We start from the raw sequence: 23,420 nt of genomic DNA, 5'->3' as shown, positions 1-23,420 counted from the left end.
GGGGGGGGGGGGGGGGGGGGGGGTGTTGGGCAGAGAAAGGGAGACAGAAGCCCAAGCAGGCTCTGCACTATTAGCACAGAGCCCAAAGTGGGGCTCGTACTCATGGAATTATAAGATAACTGACCTGAGCCAAAATCAAGAATCGGATGTTTAACCAACAGAGCCACCCAGGTGTCCCATGAAAAATTTTTTAATCAATAAGAATAATGGCATTATTTTACTTTTTTACAAATTTCTTTTATCTGGCTAACTAGAAGACAGCTCTCAACTACTTCTGCATTTAATCTGTTGGAATACACTGTCTTGGATGAAGTATGAAAATCTGACTTCACATAGCTATGAGCTGAAAAAGTTAAAAGAGTATTTTTTAAAAGATTTTATTTTTAAGTAATCTCTACATTCAATGTGGGGCTCAGACTCAAAACCCTGAGATCAAGAGTCATGCTCTACTGACTGAGCCAACCAGGTGCCCCAAGAGTATTTTAACAGCATTTTCAGATCACTGTGGAAATTCTTTGCTACAAAACCAAATTTGACAAGTGGAATTTCTTAAAGGTCAGTTGCAATTTGGAATCTTGTATGCCTACTTTGCAACATTAAAATGTACTGATCTATCTTGAACTTCGAGTAGATCTTTTTAACTCCTAAATGACTGTATAACATCATATGTTGGTCATTTAGAAAATATTGGCTCACTGCATTATGAGTTCTTCCAAATGTTGACACATTTCATCATACAATACTGAAAAAATTCAGTTATTAATATCGCCAACTTCACAAGAAAAGTCTTTAGGCACTGGCAAGCTGTCATGGTAAGGGTGGCAGACAGAACTTTTCCAAAATTCTAATTTTCACCTAAAAGCTCTAATTTTATCACTAGCCACAAATATTATCAATTGTTTTCCAACCTTTATACTTCAAAATCCAGTTAGCACAGGTCCTTCCCCAGTGACACATACATACACACAAGTAAAGCCAAACATAGACACACATCCTTCATATTTAAAGGCCATATTACTGAAAGTAGCAAGTAAACGACAGTTCTGTCATGGGTTAATCTCTTCACCAAGTATTTTTTCCCTTTTTGTTAAAAGTCAGTTTTATTGAAGTACAATTCATGGAAAATAAAATTTATCCTTTTTAGGTTTATAGTTCTATGAATATTGACAAACAATGTGTGAACACTACCACCATCATCACAATCAAGATACAGAAAACTTCCATTACCCTAAATGTTCTCTTGTACCTCCCCTAGCCCACCCTCAGCCCCTGAAAAATGTTCAGTTCCAATACAGGATGGTAACCCAAATACATAGGTTATCAATTTTTTTTTAACATTTTCCCAAAGTCATCCCATATTTTATTTTGTATAAATTAAGGAAAACATTACTAATGACTACTGTTAAATCATGTATTCAATAGTGTTATCAATCAACACCACTGTAACTATGCCCTTTATTCTACTTCAGATCAACATGTTTCATAGCTTAGACTGCCTACCAACACTCACTTTTCAGACATGTCAAATCCAACAAAGATATATTTTAGCAGGTAGCTATTTGAATCTTGTAATACATTGCAGGTTTGGTCAAAGAACTGGCTCCCATCCCTCATCCAGTCAAGTTACAGATCACTGCTTCGAAGATAAAAGTTTATAGGACTTACTTTCCCCTCCCATCCAGTCTGTACATACTTACTAAGATATTTTCCCTACTACTTCACATCTATCTTTCCCACTTCATTATTTACCAATTCCCATACATTTCAATTTAAATATTTTTCATTTAGTGTATTCTGTATAAAAAGGACTCTCCTAAGTGCTATGGAAACACTTCTCTTTGTGGTATGGTGTTTCCACTATACTACAGAGAGTTTGCCACTTACTGGCTATGTGCTATTAAGCAAATGCATATACCTCTTCTAAGGTTTAATTTCATTTACAAAGTGGTAATAATATATGCTTCACCCAGCCCACAAGACTGTTGTAGATTAAATAAAACAATGAATGTACAAAGTCTTTTTTTAGTTGTTTTTTTTATGTTTATTTGAGAGGGAGAGAGAGCAAAGGAGGGGCAGAGAGAGAGGAAGAGAGAGAATCCTAAGCAGGCTTCATGCTGTGAGCACAGAACCCAATGTGGGGATCAAACCCCACAAACCATGAGGTCATGATATGAGCTGAAATCAAGAGTCAGATGCCCAACCGTCTGAGCATCCAGGTGACTCTGAATGTGCAAAGTCTCGTAAAAATTATTATTGGCTTCTGGTCCCTCATCCAAAATTCATATGTCGGGAGAAAAAACCCACCTATATCTTTATACAGGCCACTTGTAGTTTTAAAATGTTATCCCCCTAGAATAGATACAGCTTAAAAATTTACAGTACAGAACCCAACATGGGGCTTGGAATCACAAACCATGAGATGATAGCCTGAGTGAAAACAAAAGTCGGGCACTTAACTGAGTCACCCAGGTAGCCCCCCCACCAAAATTTTTTTAAGTATAGTAAACTATTCTTTTATAGCCTATTCACAACTAACAATTTCTTCATAAGTTCCTAAGAAAATGCAGGTCCTTTCCTTTTGGCAAAGAACAAGGTACTGGGGAGTTATAATGATGACTGAGGGGAACACTTTATTTGGATTCGTTATCGAATTTGATTCTCCTCCCCCATTCCAAGTCAGATCAAACAAAACAAAATGAGCTTTTTCAGAAAATGCTCATTCTCCTTCATATAACCTGTTTTTCTTTTTGTTTTTAAGTTTATTTATTTATTTTGAGAGAGTGAGAGAGCCAGTGGGGGAAGGCCAAGAGAAAGGGGTAGAAAGAGAATCCCAAGGGGCGCCTGGGTGGCTTAGTCGGTTAAGCGTCCGACTTTCGCTTAGGTCATGATCTCGCGGTTTGTGGGTTCGAGCCCCGCGTCGGGCTCTGTGCTGACTGCCAGCTTGGAGCCTGGAGCCTGTTTCAGTTTGTGACACCCTCTCTCTCTGGCCCTCCCCTGCTCATGCTGTCTCTCTCTCCTAGAAATAAATAAAACATTTAAAAAAAAAAAAAGAAAGAAAGAAAGAGAATCCCAAGCAGGTTCCTCGCTGTCAGTACAGAGCTTGATGTGGGGCTCAAACCTACAAACCGCGAGATCATGACCTGAGCCGAAACTAAGAGGACACGTAACCAACTGAGCCACCCAGGTGTCCCTACCCTGTTTTTTCTTAAATCTTATTTTAAGAGAAAATATATATAGAAACCAACTTGACCATAAACTAAGGGGAAAAAAAGAGAAAATAATTTCTTAAATGGGAGGCAAGTGTTTCCATCTAATCCTACTTCGGTTTATTTTTGTTTTCCTCACAGCAGATACTCAAATGAGACATATGGAGCAGGCATAATGTCTGGCTACCTGACAACTATTCAGTCCTTCCCAAATTTTGCTATGTAATCACCTAGGCCCTGTCAAGAACACAAATTTCAGCATACTTTTATCTCCCAACTCTAATTCTCATATGGCAGGGCTATGATGAAGCCCGTAAGAATCTGTATTTGCTTTTGATGTGGCTGATCCATGAACAGAAATTTGGAAAAATTTCAAGATTTAACACTAAGAGCACCTGGGTGGCTCAGTCAGTTAAGGTTCCAACTTCAGCTCACTTAATGATCTCACGGGTCGTGGGTTCAAGCCCCATGTCAGGCTCTGTGCTTTTGATTCTCGGTCTCCCTCACTCTCTGACCCTGTCCCACTCATACTCTCTTTCTCCTTCAAAAAAAAATAAACATTAAAAAAAGATTTAACAGTAAAGGCAAAGCACCATATAGGCATCCTTCCATTAAAGGATCAGATGTTATCCAAGTTGTAGTTTTAGGCTGTCAGTCTTTGGCAACTAGCTGGCAATACTTATTTTAAGTCTAGTGTCAGATAACTTAACAATTCAGTAAAAAAAATTCATTTCCAAAAAATATAAAGAATAAACTATCACTAGTTGGGATTCTTTTGATGAGTCTCAACCTAATGTAGTAGAGACTGTTTGGGACTGGCCAGCATGTCATTGTCCTTTCCCATGGTAAATGATCTCCAATGTCTATCCCTCTCTCATGCAACTCGAATATATTTTGGTATAAGGTGTCTCACCCCCAAAACTGAGACTGGAACACATGATGAAAGCCTAAGCTTATGATGATACTATTTTTCTGACTACTGTGATTGGTTCATATATGGGCACATGTTCCAAGTTGGCTAGATAAATTAGAAACTATATTTGAAGGGTAGAAGAAAAGATTTTTGCTTCCCACTGCATATGAACAAGTAGAGATGGAAACTACTGGCAATCATACTACAATCACAATAAATTATCTATCTCAGGAGGAAGACAATACTAAAGAAGCAGATCAGAAAAACCAGCACCTAATCAACATCATTTGAGCCCTGAAAAAAAGACATTCTTGAAGCTAGAATCCATAGATGAAGTATTCAGAGGTAATAAATGTCCTTTACTATGTAAACTAATCTGATTTGAATCAAAGATTCCTCGTTAATACAAATAAAAAGCAGTAGAAATCTCTATAGGGCCTTACCCTTCAATTCACTAAATCTAGTGGCTACTCTGCAACTATTATAAGAAAGTAGAAAGGGGCAGGCACTGAGCTTCAATGCTACAATTACAAAATAAGCCCATTGCTTTTATAGATTATAATTTTAATTCATTTAGTTATAACAAATTACTCTAAAACTATCCAAGAAAACCTATGTGAGACTAATAACTTCTTTCTTCTATTCAGAAAGCTGGTATGGGGCACAGAGTTTAATAGGGTAATGCCAAAATGCCAATTAGCAACCCGGAGTGGCAAGATAAGCTCATACAGGGAAAAAAAAAGCTTTGGGCCAGATGAGCACAGGGAATTAAGGTAAAAGGGACCAAGGGGCAGCCATTTATTATCAGCTTACAGTATTGTTTTTGTGAGACTTCAAATGCTATAGATCATCACATTTAATACTCACCACTACCTTATGAAGTAAATGGTTTTTTTTAATTTTAACATTTATTTTTGAGAGACAGAAAGAGACAGAGAATGGCCAGGTGAGGGGCAGAGAGAGAGGGAGACACAGGATCTGAAGCAAGCTCCAGGCTCTGAGCTATCAGCACAGAGCCTGATGCCAGGCTTGAACCCACAAACTGTGTGATCATGCCTGAGCTGCAAGTCGGACACTTAACCAACTAAGCCACCCAGCAGCCCCTGAAGTAAATTATTATTAACTCCATCAATTCCACTGTGTAGTTTGAGGAAATGGCTGTTGTAAAGAGTTTAAGTGACTTATCCAAGGTCAAAGAATAGAAGAAAAGGAGAAAGGATGGTATAATGAACATCTTTTATTGTTTGTCCTGCCCCACTGCACTCATTTTTCTGGAAACTGCTTCCCCATTCTCATAGTTCTCAAGTGATCCTACCCTCTTTATCACAAGTGATTAGTCTAGGGACAGGCCCTGATCCAAGCCAAACTAATGAATCTCTTGTTTCGGAGCCCTCTGGATTTGAAATTCAAAGATCTGAAGTCAGTGGTTAAAGCTGAAGCTGTTAGACATAAAGCTCCGGTGCTCTGGGCAGCCCTACCTTCCAGAAATGATAGTCTACAACCAGGGAGAATGACAACATAAAAAAAGAATTAGAAAGTAGAGAGAAAAAGCCAAGAAAGTAGAGAAAGAGCCATGATTGCATTTGAGGCCCAACTTGTAGTTCTTACTGAAGCTCAACTGAATCTTTGAGATCAGGTTTCCCTGAATCTATAAATTCTTCTTGCCTAGGAAAATTCAAGTTTTGAGTTCTATCGTGTATAACTGTCAGAGCCCTAACTAATTCAGAGGGAAAGAATGGGAGTACAGGGAAGAAGGGATAATCATTCACAACAATCAACAAGTATTAATTGAATAATAATGTCCAGAAATATACTGAGCCTTCAAGAAATTCTCATTAGAGAGGTAAGGTAAGAACAACACTCAAGGCAGACTCATATAAGACAGCTGTGATCAACTACATGAGAGGGGTGTCTGGGTGGCTCAGCTGATTAAATAGCCAACTCTTGACTACAGCTCAGGTCATGTTCTCACAGTTGTGAGATTCAGCCCTGCCTGCTTAAGACTCTCCCTCCCTTTGTTCCTCTCCCCCACTCATGCTTTCTCTAAAATAAGAAATAAATAATAAACTACATAAGACAGTTACAAATACTGTAGTAGTTCAAAAAAGAAAATAACAGGGGCGCCTGGGTGGCTTAGTCGGTTAAGCGTCCGACTTTCGCTTAGGTCATGATCTCGCGGTTCGTGGGTTCGAGCCCCGCGTCGGGCTCTGTGCTGACTGCCAGCTCAGAGCCTGGAGCCTGTTTCAGTCTGTGACTCCCTCTCTCTCTGACCCTCCCCTGCTCACGCTGTCTCTCTCTCTCTCCTAGAAATAAATAAAACATTAAAAAAAAAAATTTTAAAAAAAAAAAAAAAAGAAAATAACAGTGTAACACAGGTATGACTAATGTTAGACTATAAAGATAAGAAAAGGAATTGGCGAGGAGAATATAGAGGAAAGATAGGGCCTGGTACTGTGAGAGCAGACATTGGGAAAAGCAGTAGAAAGTGAGAAAATCCACCGAGACCAGACTATTTTGGAGAGTAACAGCAAGTAAGCCAAGCTAATTAGGTAAGCTAAGACCACATGATAAAAAGCACTAAAGTTAAGAAAAAGAAAAATATAGTATGGACTATATTGGCAAACTGCTATGGTGTCCCACTCATACAAGATTGTTGGGTTAAAAGTTTGTACTTGGGTAGGGCAGCAATAACAAAGCAAAGATAAGATTCAAAAAATATTTCAAATGAAGAATCCCATTCTACCCTTCTCCCAAGTTTCTAAGCAATATTTCTAACTACAGTGGAAACTTCATCAAATCTATACTATAAAGGTAAAGAAAAAACTATTAACACCTGTATATAAATTATTTCATTTAATCCTCACAAGTAACACCTATGAAGTAAATATTATCATAATTTTCATTTTGCAGATTAAATACAAAAAAGTTAGATAACTTGTCCAAGATCACACAACTAAGTAAAAAGTTGGCCTGTGGTATAGGGAGGTGGATAATAATACACTTGGTCAGCACAAAAGTCTTCTTTCCCAAGACAAATTATAAAGATTTACAATGATGACAATGATGATGATAATGATAGCTAACATCTACTAAATGCTGGGAACTATGCAAAGCATGTTACATGCATTATCTGATTTAATACTCTTAACAGCCCTGTAATAGTTTATAGTTAATCTTATTTGAGGATGATGTATTTGAGTCTTAAAAAAGTTAAGAACTTTTACCCAACAATCACTTAGTTGTTCATTTGAAACTAATATAAAATTGTGTGTCAACTATGCTCAAATTAATAAAAAAAAACTTTTTTTTTAATGTTTTATTTATTTCTAGGAGAGAGAGAGAGAGTGAGACAGCGTGAGCAGGGGAGGGTCAGAGAGAGAGGGAGTCACAGACTGAAACAGGCTCCAGGCTCTGAGCTGGCAGCACAGAGCCCGACGTGGGGCTCGAATCCACGAACCGCGAGATCATGACCTAAGCGAAAGTCGGACGCTTAACCGACTAAGCCACCCAGGCGCCCCCCCAAAAAAAGAACTTTACCCAAAGTTAGGAGGCTAATAAATGGCTGACCTAAGCAAGATTCAAAATCAGACAGTCTGACTCCAGAGCATGGTCTTAACCACTATGCTATACTGCCTCTATGATTACAGATTACTAGAAATAACCAGGGGAAATGCAAGTCTGAGATAAACACTTTTAGAGTATATGATAAAAATTAGAAAAACATTTTCTTTTGTCCTACTGCTAAACAAACAGTAAAATTTAAGCAATCGATAAAAGAACAAATAGAAGATATATATCTAAAACAATTTCTTAATAAGGTTGGAAATTTAAATAAACTTATATCTAAAGACAAATTAATCTGGACATGTTTCAATAAGTGAATTTTGTATTATATTCCTAAAGAAAACTAAAGTTCAGAGACTGAGTATTATCTGTCCAAGCCCATACAATTTTTCAATTTATAATGTATGGAGTCAATTAGATGAATACAATTTATGGCCTCAGTTCCCCCAACCTTACCCTATTCAGCTTGGTTTTTCTCTAACTATATTATACCCACATTCTTAGAAATCAAACATGTAATTCTGTTATATTCTTCATGTAAAAGAAATTCAAATTCAAAGTGATGATAAACTGGAATTGTCAGTATAAAGTATGTTTTCTTCTTTCCAAAAATCAAATTTCATAGTTCTACTCATTAAACAAGAACAAGAAGCAATTTCAACCCTGTAGCAGTGAATACTCCTATAATCCAGATTGTGGTCTCAAAACACCATTCCCCACTAAAAGGAAAGTAATGGCTGACTTCCAAGTCTGGGGTAAAAAATGTAAAATATGAGCCTGGGCATCTGATTATACAAAAAAAAAAAAAAAAAGGAAGCACTATCAAAGATTAGAGTCATATTCAAATCAGATGGGAGCCAATGTAGAGGCTCCCATTAGTCAAAGAACAAACTAAGCATCAAACAAGGATGATAAACATCAACTGAAATACACCAAATTTGTTTTTTTAACGTCTTCCATAATGATACCAGAAATAAAAAACAAAACATAGAGAGGAATGGATGGATGGAGGGATGGAAGGATACTAGCTGGGTATATCTTGTTTACTGACCCTTACAGGCAGGTTCAATGAGTTCTTTTGCGTACTAGCTTTTCAGGCAATGGGAGATCACAATAGGAGACTGTAAGGTAAGAGGTCAATAAAGGCAGGGGATGTATTTTCCTGGTTCTCTCACTGCCAGATCAACACGCTTCTATTTGAAATCACAGTCCCTGTCAGATATCCTTCTTCAGAGAGCTACCCTCCCCAAACGCTCTCTTCTCATGTCCCTTCAGGCCTAAAAATGGTAGCAGCTCTCTTCCCCATTGCTACCAGTCCCAGATAATTGCACCATCCCTACTAATATCCTCAAATATTGTCTACATCTTTGTAAACAGTCCCTTTCTTAAGCTTCCCTAATGTTTATGCCACCACATCTATCACACTAAGGCTCCAAAATACCTTATTCAGAAAAGTAACAATTAAAAGAAAACATGAAATATTCAACCTGTATTTTAAAAACTCTATTTCATGGTATGCGAACAGCCCTACAGATGATGAGTGAAAGTTCTTAAATTCTTAAGTTCTCATAACAGAAAAATTATAGCTAATAAATGTAAAAGGAATGATAGAAATAGCAAGTCGTTATTTTGTTATCCTTAATGAAAAAAATGACTAAGGATCATAAATGGATGGAACCATTAGATGAAACGATAACGAAGGATTTTACAAAGGAAACTATTATAGGCTATTACCACCTGAACACACTGATCAACCTTAGCATCTAAGGGTGGGCTATCTAGGCCTCTTGATGTGTGATGCCTCTTGATGTGAAGCAAAAGAAAACACAATCTACAGGGTGCCTGGGTGGTTTAGTCAGTTAAGTGTACAACTTTGGCTCCAGTCATGATCTCATGGTCCATGGGTTCGAGCCCCGTATCAGGCTCTGCACTCTCTCCCTCTCTCTCTGCCCCTGTCCTGCACTCGTTCTCTCTCTCAAAATAAACTTTAAAAATTAAAAAAAAAAACACAATCTATGAAATACTCTTGACTAAAAATTTGAAATAATTAAACTTGAGCCTTTAGATCTAACTACCAATTTACAGAAAATATGGAAGATACAGGAGCAAATTAAATGACATTACAAGAAAACAACAGCAGAAATCCAGAATGTGAAACACTGTACATATAGTACCAATGACCCAGTTTTTTCAGCAAGACAATGAGGGGTGAGGGGCAGATGAGACAGAAGGGGAGAAGACTGAACTACACAATAGAGATTTAAAAGACCTAACCAACAAAAGCAACATGTAGACTTTATCTGGATCCAGATTCTAATAAAGCAATTGTAAAAAACACAGTTTTATATGACCAGATAAATATGAATAAAACTGGGAATCAATGATACCAAGAAGCTTTTAATTTTGTTAGACATGATAATGGCAATGGTGGTAATGAAGAAAATATTCTTTTTTTTTTTTGAGATACTAAAGTATGTAGGGGTGAATGAAATGATTGTATCTGGAATTTAAAATATTTTGGCAAGAAAAATATTTTGGCAAGAAAAAGGGTGACTGATGAAGCAAATGTGATAAAATTCTGAAAACTGAGGATCTAAGTAATGGGAGTTCACTACTATTTTCCCTACTTCTGTGTATGTTGAAACTTTTCATTACAAAATTACCAAATAAAACAAAAATAAATGTTCTTTCCACTATAATGATATTTTACAAACTTGAATATGTCTAAGAATCCACAACCCATGCAGGATCCTAGGACTCATCCCAAAACATTCTGATTTTGTTGGTCTGGGCATGGGCCCAGATTCCATTTTTAACAAGTCTCAAGCAAATCTGATATAGACAATCTACAGACACATATCTGGAAATTATACATGTAGACTACTTTACCACAAGTCTTTAAAATATTACAAACCTTAAAGGAAAGGCATGATCATACCCCATACCTCCCCTTGAAGCTTTACCCCACTCCTATCTGCACAAAATTTACCCTTTTCCTGAAAATACCAATTCTGGGAAAGCAGGATCCCTGTTTGTTTGAACTCATCATGGTGTCCCCAGTACCTATCTGAGTACCTAGTACACAGTACACCAAATAAACATTTGCTGAATGAATAACAGCAAAGAGAAAAAGGAAGACTTAACTGAGGAGCACTATTTCAAAATGAGTTCCTCTGAGATAAAAATGTCAATTTATTTCCAAAAGTCAATATAGAAGTATGGAGTAAAGACTATAAAGTATGGGAATAACAATAAAATAAAATCAAACAGGGGCTCCTGGGTGGCTCAGTCAGTGGAATATCTGACTCTTGATTTTGGCTCAGGTCATGATCCCAGGGTCATGGGATGATCCCAGGGTCATGGGATCGAGACCCACATTGGGCTCCACACTTTACATGGAGCCTGCTTAAGATTCATTCTCTCTCTCTCTCTCTCTCTCTGCCCCACCCCACCCCACCCCACCCCACCGCTCTACCCATCCAATCAATAAATAAACCTAATTTAAAAATAACATAGTAATAAAGAGGGGGCATAAGTTAGCATACCTTTTAAAATAAGACACAAATTTAAAAAAAGGAAAAGTACAAGACAACTTCTCATTTCTCTGAGATACCGTTTTTAGACATTAATTTGAACATCTAACATCCCACTAACTCTTTAGAAACTACAGTGAAAATGTACTCCTGTATTTCACATTCCCAAATAGGGAGAGCAGATATATTAAAGAAGTAAACTACATGTATACATTTAATGGATATGCAAATAAGTGACCCAATTACTATCTTTTCTGTTCAAAAAGTACAAACCTTTACAGTTATGAACACAAGTCATGAATGCAAAAATAAGAAAGTATCAAATATAACAATTAACAATTAGTTTAGGATGATCTTCTATGGCTATATAAAACTTGTTGCCAAAATAGCACTTCTCAAAGACAATTCCTATTATTATATTTGTACCCTAATACTGTTTAACTTTTAAATTCTATTTCTAAGTAATGAATCAATGACAAGTTTGTTTTTTTTAAGTTTTTATAAATATATAACAAAGACTCATAGAAGTTTTAGAGCCACAATGGATATCAGCAACAGTAATGGCCCAACTCTTCATTCTACAAACGGGGAAATTGAAACCTAGTTAAGAAAAAAAGATTTACTTGGTCACACAGAAAATTAAGAGCAAAACAAGTTTATGACAATGCTCTGAATTTTCAGTCGAGAGGTTTTTATCCCCAATATACCATGCAAATAGCATATTTCAAAAAATAAACATTTTCCATTGTGAAATGCAGCACTATCTGTTCATCTTCTCGTACATACATGAGTGTGGTATCCATCAGCTATGCTCTGTAGTTAAACTAAATGGATGTACCTCTTTTTTAGTGAGGGCGAGAATGGGGAAGTAGAGCTACTGGACTATCTTTAGCAACAGAACTCCATGTGTAGTATTTCCTGACATGTGAGGTTTTCTGTTATATGTGAAAATACAATCTCTCTAGTTTTTACCATACACACACAGAAACAAAACTTACAATTATGAAATAAAACTAAATTGAAAAGTTATGCAAAAACTAATATAAAACTGAGAATTTACCCTTTGTTCATTACAAGAAATTTTTATGTGGTTCCTTTTGGATTAAAAACATTTCTGACTCAAGAGATTAATGAATGGTCCAATTCATATCTCAGCTGTTACTCTGAGCCACCTCTTGATACACCCACAGGGTACTTGTAGTGCAAGAGCCCCTTTTACAAAGTGCATACTGAAAGTATAACAGATACACACAGAAAGAGGACAAGGTAACAACTAAATCTCCATAAACCAGCTTCAAACTGCCTTTCTAATAAATATAAATCCTTGGCACAAAGTAGGTATGTTACAAATCATGACTAAATGTATAAACAGTCTCTAAAGTCCCTCCTCATTCTACCTAATCCCATCTAAATATCTCCATTTTCAATTACAATTGGTTTAGACACTTCAGTAAACTACAGCTGGATTATGAATTTATGGGCATGGCTTGAGGTCCCAGCATTACTCTGTACTTACAGAAGACAATAAATATCAACTTCTAGCCTAAGCACGCATGGTGAGTAGCATATTAACAGGAATCCTATAAATATGACAAAGATAATAGTCACCAATTAACAAACGCTTACTAAATGCCATATTCTCTGATAATTGTTTGGTCTATGTTATTTAACCCTTAGAAAAATCTAGTACTATTATCCCCCTACTTTCCTTAAGATAAAATAAACTCTGGAGGTTAAAATAACTCGCCTAAAATCATCTAGCAAGTACATGGCAGAGCCTACATTTGAATGCAAGTTTAGAATCTGCACAAAGATTCATTGAATGAATGGAGTAATCTGTTTTTTAAAAAAATTCTTGCAACATATTAACATCAAAACAGTCGGGTCCAGTATTAACATCAAAACAGTCGGGTCCAGGGAAACCTGGGTGGCTCAGTCAGTTAAGGGCCCAACTCTTGATCTTGGCTCAGATACTGATCACACAGTTCATGATGTGAACCCCACATCGGGCTCTGCACTGACAATGCAGAGCCTGCTTGGGATTCTCTCTCCCTCTCTGTCTGCCTCTCCCCTCTTCCTCTCCCGAGATAAATAAATGAACTTTAAAAATAGTCTGGTCCAAACTAAACAGATATGCAACTGATAGTGATAATACCCATTAACTCATAAATTATGAACACTGGCATAGTGTTTTAGGATCAAAGATTAAATGACCTCAGGTCTTTTCATTTCACTAATATGACCCCAAATGTGGTCAAATCAACTGGTAGGGTGCACAGGGGATTATAAAGCAATAATCTAGATTCTGGAATGTTAGCCAAAATCTGTTGAAATAATCCAACATGTAACATAGGATTGTTTAAGTTCACAATAAAAATTCCAGGTGAGTGACCAAGATGGTAGTGATGTCAATGACCAGTAAGTATATGAAAGAAATTTTATTTTAGAATATGAGGAATTTTCATGACATCCAAGTATAGATGCCTAATGGACAATCAGATGCTGCAGATTTAAAACCAGAAAAAGACTACAAAATAAAGACTTCGGTATCATGGGCATAGAAATGACAGTAGCTGAAGCTGTAAGAATGGATGAATGTCCAAGAGAGTGAAGAAAATAAGCATTATAAGACCAAAGATTAACACAGAGAGAAAAAAAGGTCTGCAATGAAAAGACAGGAAAATAGTACTAGGATAGGAAGCCCAAGAAAAGAGAATTTAAAGGAAGAAAAACTCAAATACAAACACCTGAAACTCTGTTTACATATGCCTCCTACATTCTGAAAAAATGACTAATGAAAAATGGTGGTAACAGGGGCGCCTGGGTGGCTTAGTCGGTTAAGCGTCCAACTTTCGCTTAGGTCATGATCTCACAGTTCGTGGGTTCGAGCCCCGCGTCGGGCTCTGTGCTGACTGCCAGCTCAGAGCCTGGAGCCTGTTTCAGTCTGTGACTCCCTCTCTCTCTGACCCTCCCCTGCTCTCGCTGTCTCTCTCTCTCCTAGAAATAAATAAATAAAATATTAAATAAATAAAACATTAAAAAAAATTAAAAAAAAAGAAAAATGGTGGTAACAAGTATGCAGGAAGGGGACAGCAGTGTTAGAACTTAGTATGCACTGTTCAACTAATATTGGGTCCCTTCCTTCCATTCTACCCACTACTGCAGTACCTCTGCCAGCTAAACAAAAACTAGAAAAAAAGGCTATGCTCTTTATTGCATCCAGAAGCAGTATGCTAAACATGCTAAAGGCAAGATAGACGTATTTTCAAGAAATGTATTTCACACTTCAAGACAAATAGATACCTAATGCTCCCACCCAACTATCTTTGTTTTCCTTTTTCAATTTACAAATCATATCTATTTTCCCCCTTTGGAAATTTAGACTTAATTAAACTCTAGCCATTACTGTTTTCAGAGGTACTCAAAACCATTAAGAAATTGTTAATAAGCAGGGGCGCCTGGGTGGCTTAGTCGGTTAAGCGTCCGACTTTCGCTTAGGTCATGATCTCGCGGTTTGTGGGTTCGAGCCCCGCGTCGGGCTCTGTGCTGACTGCCAGCTCAGAGCCTGGAGCCTGTTCTAGTCTGTGACTCTCTCTCTCTCTGATCCTCCCCTGCTCACGCTCTCTCTCTCTCTCTCTCCTAGAAATAAATAAAACATTTAAAAAAAAAAAAGAAATTGTTAATAAGCAGGAAAAAAAAGAAATTGTTAATAAGCCCTAGGTAAAATAATTCTAAGCTTAAAAAAGGAGAAAGGAAAACAGCTTGTGATAATCATTATAAACTCTAACAAGGACAGTAAGAGAATCATTAAGACACTGGAAAGAACATGACTTACAGAAAACCAAGGTTGAGTGATCTGGATACTCTAGTGCTCTAGAAAATAAGTGAATAGTTATCATAATATTATCTTAGTATCTGCGGACTATTTAAGCATTCATATTTGCAGTGTGAAAAACAGACTTGTCTAGTTTTTTTTTTTTAATGTTTTATTTCTGACAGAGAGAGAAAGAGAGACAGCATGAAGAAGGGAAGATCAGAGAGAGAAGGAGACGCAGAATCAGAAGCAGGCTCCAGGCTCTGAGCTGTCAGCACAGAACCCGACATGGGGATCGAACTCACGAACCATGTGATCATGACCTGAGCCGAAGTCGGACGCTTAACCGACTGAGCCACCCAGGTGCCCCCAGACTTATCTAGTTCTTAAAATAAATTATATGTGTTCAAGAAAAGGTTGGATAGCCACTTATCAGGGCATTTTCCAGCTACATTATTTTATAACTACTAATATTCATCATTAGGATCTCAACAAAAAAAGCTGTTCTGTAAGACGGTTTAAAAGACATCTGCCACCAAACTCTTCTGAAACCAAAAGTTTTGGGAACTTTCATTTCTGAAGAATGGACCTATTCAAGTAAGTACAGAACAAACATACTTCAGCAACCTTATTATTTTTTTGTATTAACAACAAAAAAAAAATACCCTAGAACTTGAGTGCTGCACATAGCACATAATACTCAAAAAGTATTAGTTAAATAAATCAACAAAGGCCAAAATAATAGAGAAAAGCAATCAATTTAAAAGGGATATCCTCCCTACAATACAAGAGATGTCCAAAGTCCAGACAGGGAAGAAAAGTAAGAACAGACTCACTGAAAAAAGGGTGAAGTTACCTGACAGGTCATTCTGAATGGCAGAATAAACGAATGAATACTTAATAATAAACATAAAATACCATGCAAAAAAAAAATCTGGCTAGATACTACAAAACTGGAAAAAGGTCTGACTCCAAGGAAAAATTCAATCTTTACCAAGTTCAGATTAATATGGTAATAAAATTTCAACACCTATCAATGAACAATTATGGAACCAAACAGAAAGAAAAAGGCCAAGGCTGTAAGACTATAAGAGGGGGAAAAATCTGTCTATTGATACTTTCTTTTTCAAATTGTTATTTTATAAGTCTTGGGCTCCAAGATACCAGACTGTCCTAAGTCTGCAAAGGCCTTGATTGCCTACTTTCTTGATCCTTCCTCTTTTTTCAACTTTTATCTTTTACCGTTAATCATTATATCAATTTCAACTTGCATCTCTGTGCAAATGATTTCCAAACTGTTATCTTTAATTATGAGCTCAGTTTCCTGTCTCCAATAGTCTTCAGGTCATTTCTTTGTGGTTATCCCACTATCCTCTAAAACACAAGTCTGAAATTGAACTTATCTGCTGCGTATTCTTCCCAAGAGATTTCCAAACCCAACTTTGTTTTCATTAGTCTCCCTATAACCTAGCCTCAAAATTTTTTGAATCCTCTATCTTCTCTAGCTTTGGTTCCCCCTTCTAACCAACCCTGCTAATCAATCAAAGTTCCATTAATTCTTCCTTTCCCATTTTAAATCCCCAATTTTGGGCTTCAATAATTTCTGTACTATTAATTTGTTACGAAGCAATCTCAACCCATCTCCAGTCTTTTTTCACACACCCCATCCCGCATTCTAACAGTTTCATCTTCATTCATCCTGGAACAGTCTTGTTTACAAATATTTAATAGCCACAACATACTTAAGAAAATCTAAACTCTTGTAGCCTAGCAATCAAGTCCTCCACATTCTAACCCCAATAGGTTATTTCCAACTTTATCTTCTGTTCCCCTAAACATCTCTTAGCCAATTCATACCCACCCTCTATTCATGTTATCCTCTACTCTCCCTCTGAATGCCCTCCATCTAAATCCTATCCACTCATCATAAAGCATATTCTGGCCCTCTCAACACACAGTGATTTCTTCCTTTCAATAACCAAGAGCAAGTATTACCTGTGCTTATTATTTGAAATCCATCACACATTTTTTTCAATTTGTGAAGTGTTCTGTTTTGTTTCTGTATATGTATTGAGATTAGATCTTATTTTCCTAAATAGACTGAATTTTCAAGTAAAGAATCCATGACTTCTACTTCTTTGTATCTTCCCACATTTCAATAAATCTGTGAGGTTCCCATAAATGAAACTGAGGCAAGAGGCTATAAGACAACTTAACAACAACAACAACAACAACAACAAATCTACTAAACCCTCCCTATACTGCTGCTTCATGGTCAAGAAGACCAAAAAGCAAAATAGGATCAAAGATACATGGAAATTGAGGAAAATTTAAAAAGAAAAATTGCACTTCTTAAAAGAGACAGAAATCCTTAGTAGAAAGATGTGTTGTTCTAATTTCTTCCACTTCTCTCATTCAATAAAATGTTTTAAACTATATGAAGTATCCACCATCCTGTTTCTCAATATGAAGAGCATCCGTAATGTGGGTGAGACATTTCAAATACAGAACCCACAAGACTCTCATTTCACAGTCAAGGATGCTTAGAGTAATTCTCAAAACGCTGGGGAGAAACTTTCTTGTAAAACAGTACACATTTAAAAATCTGCACAGGTATTTAGAGTAACTAAAATGCACGTTAATTTAAATGATCTACATAATATTCCTGATTCACGATGAGATTTTTAAATATGATTTCTCTGAAGTTGGTTAAGCATCCGACTTCGGCTCAGGTCATGATCGCATGGATCATGGGTTCAAGCCCCGCATTGGGTTCTGTGCTGACAGCTAGCTCAGAGCCTGGAGCCTGCTTCAGATTCTGTCTCCCTCTCTCTCTGACCCTCCCCTGCTCATGCTGTCTCTCTCTCTCAGAAATAAAATAAAAACATTAAAAAAAATTTTTAAGTAAATATGATTTCTCTGAATGGCATTATTTTATTCACCTAATTTAATCCCAAATACTGTATATAGCTAACATTATTTCTCTGAGGAGGCTGTAAATAACTATCCATATGTATATACTCCCTGCAACTTTAGAGATTATGTGGTTTTGTTTGGACTAAAATAGAATTATAAATAACTTTTAGTTGTTCAGGAAAGTAAAAGGAGAAACTCGCTTACAGAGTTTGCAACTATTAGTAGTAGGGAAAACAGACAAAACTTAAAAATTCTACCTACAGATAACTGTCTATGCTATCAACTACTGAGAAATCTTTAAAAGAAGAATTTGGCCTTTTAAATCATAAAAAACTTACTTAGAATGTTTTAAAAGTAACAATTGTTAAGCACACCACCAAAAAAAGGCAGTTGTAATAAAATATCTGTGTAATACTTTTGTAATAAACAATACTGTAAAAAAGTTAATACTGTGATGACCTATCATCAGTTATCTTGGTTTTTACACTTAATGGTCCAGCAAAAAGTTCCTTCAGATTCAAGTCACCTATGACATTTTGGCTCAAAAATTACTTCCTCAATATCGATTCTACACTGTCACTACCAAGTCTAAAAACTAAACCCTTAAGGAGCTAAATCGCTCTAACTGGAAAGTAGTCTTTCCAGTATTACTGTCAAGCCGATCAAAAGATTAATACTACTAAAATCATCATTCAACAAGTTATATACGCAATAATAACTGACGTGGTAACTTTTTATGTGATGCCTGCAATAGAGGTTTTTAAGTATCTTTTGGATAATGATGAACTGAGTCAGCCCTAAGAGTTCAGAGTAGTCAGCACAGAGTCAGTCCAATGATAAATAAGGACACGGCAGGAGATTTTAGTAGTGCTCCAAAGACTCTTCAGGAGAAACAGCAAATTTTGATGTTTTCCAAGATTATGCACACCTGAAACTTTCTTTTGCAAATAACTAGACTAAAAGCAAGAGGAAGGCAAATATATACAGAACCCCAGACAAGCAAAAGACAACAATGCTACTCACCAGCAAACAATCCGAATTCACTTCCGATTTGGGATCCCGCAGCAGGTTGTCGATTTTTTCAAACCGCGTCTCAAAACTGTCCCCAGTCGACATGTTGCTGCTACTGTGACAATACCGTCGTACCAGCAGCACCAACAGCGGAAAGCAATTTCCACCAACTTCCTCCAGCGGTGGGTTCGCAGCCGCGGGGCGGAGAAGCCGGAACCCCAGGGTCACCAGGTGCGCCCGGTTCCCCCTCCTTCCCCTCACTGAGGGGATCTCCGCTCTCCAGACCCCGGGTCGGGGACAACGGCGACCCACAGCCGCTCCGACGCCCAAAGTCGCATCCCACCTGGCAGCCCCTCACGACAGCCGACAGCGCCGTCGCCACCAGCCTAGTCGCTCCGGCGAGGTGCTTCACCCTAGCGGGCCCCAGCCGCCTTCGCCATGGAGGGTTCCCCGTCCCGAGATGGGCCGGAGGGGGGAAAGAAAGAGAAGCAGGGTGGAGACTCCTCTGGGCAGCAGAGGAGGGAGAAGAGGAAAGGCGAAAACGAAGGGCGGGTGCGGAGCTGTGCCAGCTGCCGCCGCCGCTTGGGCCACGGGGTCGGCCCGCTCCGCTCTGAGGCGCTGTAGGCGGTCTAGCCCCGCATCCCCGGCTTTACTTGGGGCTGCCCCGACGCACCGATCCGACTCTGCCAAGAGCTGGTCCCCGCGGGATAACCTCACTCTCCCATTTTGTCCCGTAGCTGCTGGGGCTGCTACCGCGGTGTCCGGCGGGACAGGGCGAGGTCGGTGAGCGATGGAGACTTAGGAGAGGAAAGGCTAGAGAGCTGGCGGTGAGGAAGACGAGAGTCGGGTCCCGGCTGCTGCTGATGGGGGAGTTTCTGGGAGGGGCTGCGTCCCCTGCTCTGGAGAGGGCGAGTCGCGGTGGCGAATGCCTGGGGGGGGGTGGGGCGAGGGGGGCCGTGAGGGACTAATATGTCCGCCTTCCTGTTCAAACAAACGGAGACCGCCTGCGCGGAGTGCGCATGCGGGGCGCGGACGCTCGGAAGGAGAATCGGATCGGCGCCGCGCCCTCGCGCGCGCACGTCGGCGCCTCCGCTGAGACGGGACGGGCCGGGCGGGGCAGAAGGAGGAGCGCGCCGGAGGCCTAGCAGGCGGGCGGGGAGAAGCTGACTGGGTGCGGCGGTCGGCACCGCCTTCGCCCCGGCGGGCTCTGAAGAGCCCAGCAAAGCTTTGGACCCGTAGAGGAGGTCGGGGACGGGGGAGGGTGAAGCGGCGAGGGGTTGGGGGTTGCAGCGGAGCTCTTGCTGCCTCTAGTCGTGCCCAGGCAGTTGCCTCAATTCTTCTTCCTCTGGTCTGCAGCAACGGTCCGGAGCCTTCTAACAAGAAAGCAAGGTGCTTGTTATCGTAATTTTGTAAATAGCTTCATTTTTTAGGCAAGATGCCTTTTCGCCACTATGCAGTAGCATTTTAGCACCAGCGGAGTACGGTTTTCCGTAGTACTTCATCGTCCGCCCTCCGTGTTTAAACCGTGTGCGATTCCATGGGAAAGTTACTAAGCTGCCTCATAAGCCGACCGTGTGTGTAAGGGGAGCACTAAAAGATTAACTCTGGATGGCAGTCCATAGAGCCAAGTTCAATTTATTTAAAAAAAAAAAACTCACAGAAAAAAAAATCAATGTTTTTGAGTTAGTCATACTAGTTCTCCCACACCATTATCATTCTTTCCCATTGTAGTTCTCTTGGTGTGTGATCCTGCCTTTCAATTTCAAAGCGTTCAGTGAAACTTAAAATTGTGATTTTTACCAGAACCAATTAGAATATGAAAATTACGAGCATTTCCTCTTAAATCAATTGCTTCATTGACTGTGGTGTGAGAGGGTACCTGTTACTCAATCTGCTGATAAAATAATGTTCTGCACTGCTGTCAGCAGGAAATCTAATTTATTTCTAATCAATCTTTAGTTTTCCTCATTGGTCAAATTAAAGATCAATGGAAATAGAAAATGTAGATATTTTACCACACACTGGTAAATAATAAAGAGAACCAATTGTCTTTCTATATAAAAAAAAAAATTGGACAGCATCTGAACGGTCCACCAACTTTCTGCTGTGAGTCAGAGGTTAGGAAAATGTTACACTGTTTGAAAAATGTCTATTTCACGTTATTATATACAAGAAATATTTAGATATAAAAGCCACTGTACAAATCAAGATAGGAAGTAAGTCTTCACAAAAATCATAACAAAGAGAATAACTAAACAAAATTCAGGTATTTTATTAAATGCTTTCGCAGTGACTTCTTCCTTCCAGTATTTTAAGCTGGTCATGTGAATTAAATTTATTTTTAAGCATAGGGCTTAAAATAAATCTGGCAGTTGCCCTAAAATAAATTTCCTAAACTCTGCTTGTCCTTTTTTATTACCATTTTTAGGTATTCTTCGGAATTTTGTTGTTTCTCAGAGAACTGTATTATGTTGCTTTCCATTGGACACATACGAAAAAGTGCAAGTAGCTAAGACAATACATGAGTGGCACTGATAAATGTAAGTGGAATTGAAAACCAATCTGGCAAAGCTACTAGAAATATATGCAGGGCCTATATATTTTACTTCCCTACAAGGTTAATCTGATGATTGTAACCCCGGAATAGTTGTTTTTTACCATAAGATAGATGGACTCTATACCAGTTTTTTTAAACAAAAAAGTTCTCACCTATAACAGGGTGGAATCATATGACATTAAAGTTCCTTTCCAACTTTAAAATTCTATTGTCCAGGGGCACCTGGGTGGCTCAGTCAGTTAAGCCTCTGACTCTTGATCAGGTCATCATTTCACAGTCATGAGATGGAGCCTCGAGTCAGGCTCTGTGCTGAGTATGGAGCCTGCTTGGAATCCTCTCTCTTCCTCTCTGCCCCTCCCCAACCTCAGAATAAATAAATAAACATTGAAATGAAATAAAATAAAATTCTGTTGTCTAATTGTGGCTAATATCTTCAACAGCATTGCGGATATTTTTTAAAATGTTTTTTAATGTTTATTTTTGAGAGAAAGAGAAAAAGAGATACTGAGCATAAGCCAGGGAGGGGCAGAGAGAGAGGGAGACACAGAATCTGAAGCAGCTCCAGGCTCTGAGCTGTCAGCGCGGAGCCTGAAGCAGGGTTCAAACCCACAGGCAGTGAAGTCATGATCTAAACCGAAGTTGGACGCTTAACTGACTGAGCCACCCAAGCACCCTGCATTGGGTAGATATTTGAGCTCACCCTGAAAGTATATATTAAGATCCTAAGTGCAATTGCAAAATACTGATTTATATATATAAGAATATAATACTAATTATATATACTGAGCATTTACCATGTGCTGGGCATTATTCTATGCATTTTATACATAGAATCTATGCATTTTATACATAGAATTTTATACATAGAATTCTATACATTTTATACATAGAAACTTTGAAAGAATTCTGCTATGATTATGCCTGCATCATAGATGGGGAAACCAAAGTGTAGAAAGTTCTGTTACTTGCTCAAGGTCATGACAGATCCAGATTGGAGCAGAGGCAGTCAGATTCCAGAGTCCCCATTCTTAACAGCGGAGTATGCTAACACTATCCAATCCTAGTACAATAATAAGTATTTCTCTACTGTATTGTTTACATTAGCACAGATTTAAAAGATTCTATGTAAATAAAATTTGCAATATTATCAGTATGATCATAGTTCCTAGGCAAAGATGTGAAATGATTTCAGCAAGGTTCAGAATAAAAAGGACCTTGACCATGTTCAATAACAGTGGTTTGAATAGAGATTTCTAAGCACTGGGTCCAAGAACCAGTGGTACCTCTTAGTGCAGTTTTCCTGACCTGCATGCAGCAAAATGAGATTAAAGACACATTATTATAATATGTTATGTAAAGTAAGCACTTCGAATTTAAGACTGTCATTCAGTCTGAAATTCTTTACTTTTTTTTTTTAATTAAATGTCCTTTCCTTTAAGAAGCAAGAGTGATAGTAAATGGTACAGTTTTTAGTATTCTTACTTGGAAATTTAAACTTACAGAGTTAGCAACTCTATGTAAATATATAAAGTTGGTTATATCCTAATTTTTCTGTGTTGGGAATTCAAACATCTGGAAACATTTAATTTAGACGAGACTCATGCTAGGGCCTAATGAAGAGATTGCAGTGCTGAAACAATTTGAATGTGCATATTTGGGAGAAATCATGGAAAAATCAGTAAGATTTTAATGTAGACTTGTGAATAGTGAAAGGCAATTAAGTTCAGCATTCTTTTGCCTTTAGTTATTTTGTAGGAAAGAGACTCAGTTTAATGTTTATGGAATTTCTTTCATAAGCATTGATGTGGTAGCTAGCTTCCAAAGATGGTCCCCAGTGAACTGTCTCCCAAGATGCATGGCCTCCTGGAGTTCCCTCCTACACTGAATCTGGGGTGGGGCCTTGTGA

At 38.3% G+C, this 23,420-nt stretch overlaps 1 protein-coding gene across 2 annotated transcripts in view; it reads right to left on the bottom strand.

Moving 5' to 3' along the window:
- The window catches only part of ROCK1 (Rho associated coiled-coil containing protein kinase 1), a 177,522-nt gene extending 157,578 nt beyond the window's left edge, over nucleotides 1-19,944 (bottom strand). For both annotated transcript variants that reach the window (XM_039217786.1, XM_039217790.1), the window contains exon 1: nucleotides 18,970-19,944. In XM_039217786.1, the coding sequence (XP_039073717.1) occupies nucleotides 18,970-19,062 (93 nt within the window). In that variant the 5' untranslated portion in view covers nucleotides 19,063-19,944. The remainder of the gene's footprint in view (nucleotides 1-18,969) is intronic.
- Nucleotides 19,945-23,420: the final 3,476 nt, after the last annotated feature.

The sequence above is a fragment of the Hyaena hyaena genome, unplaced genomic scaffold (assembly GCF_003009895.1).
Source record: "Hyaena hyaena isolate Hyena2069 unplaced genomic scaffold, ASM300989v1 scaffold_14, whole genome shotgun sequence".
NCBI lineage: Eukaryota > Metazoa > Chordata > Mammalia > Carnivora > Hyaenidae > Hyaena > Hyaena hyaena.
This window is presented reverse-complemented; position numbering and strand designations above follow the sequence as displayed.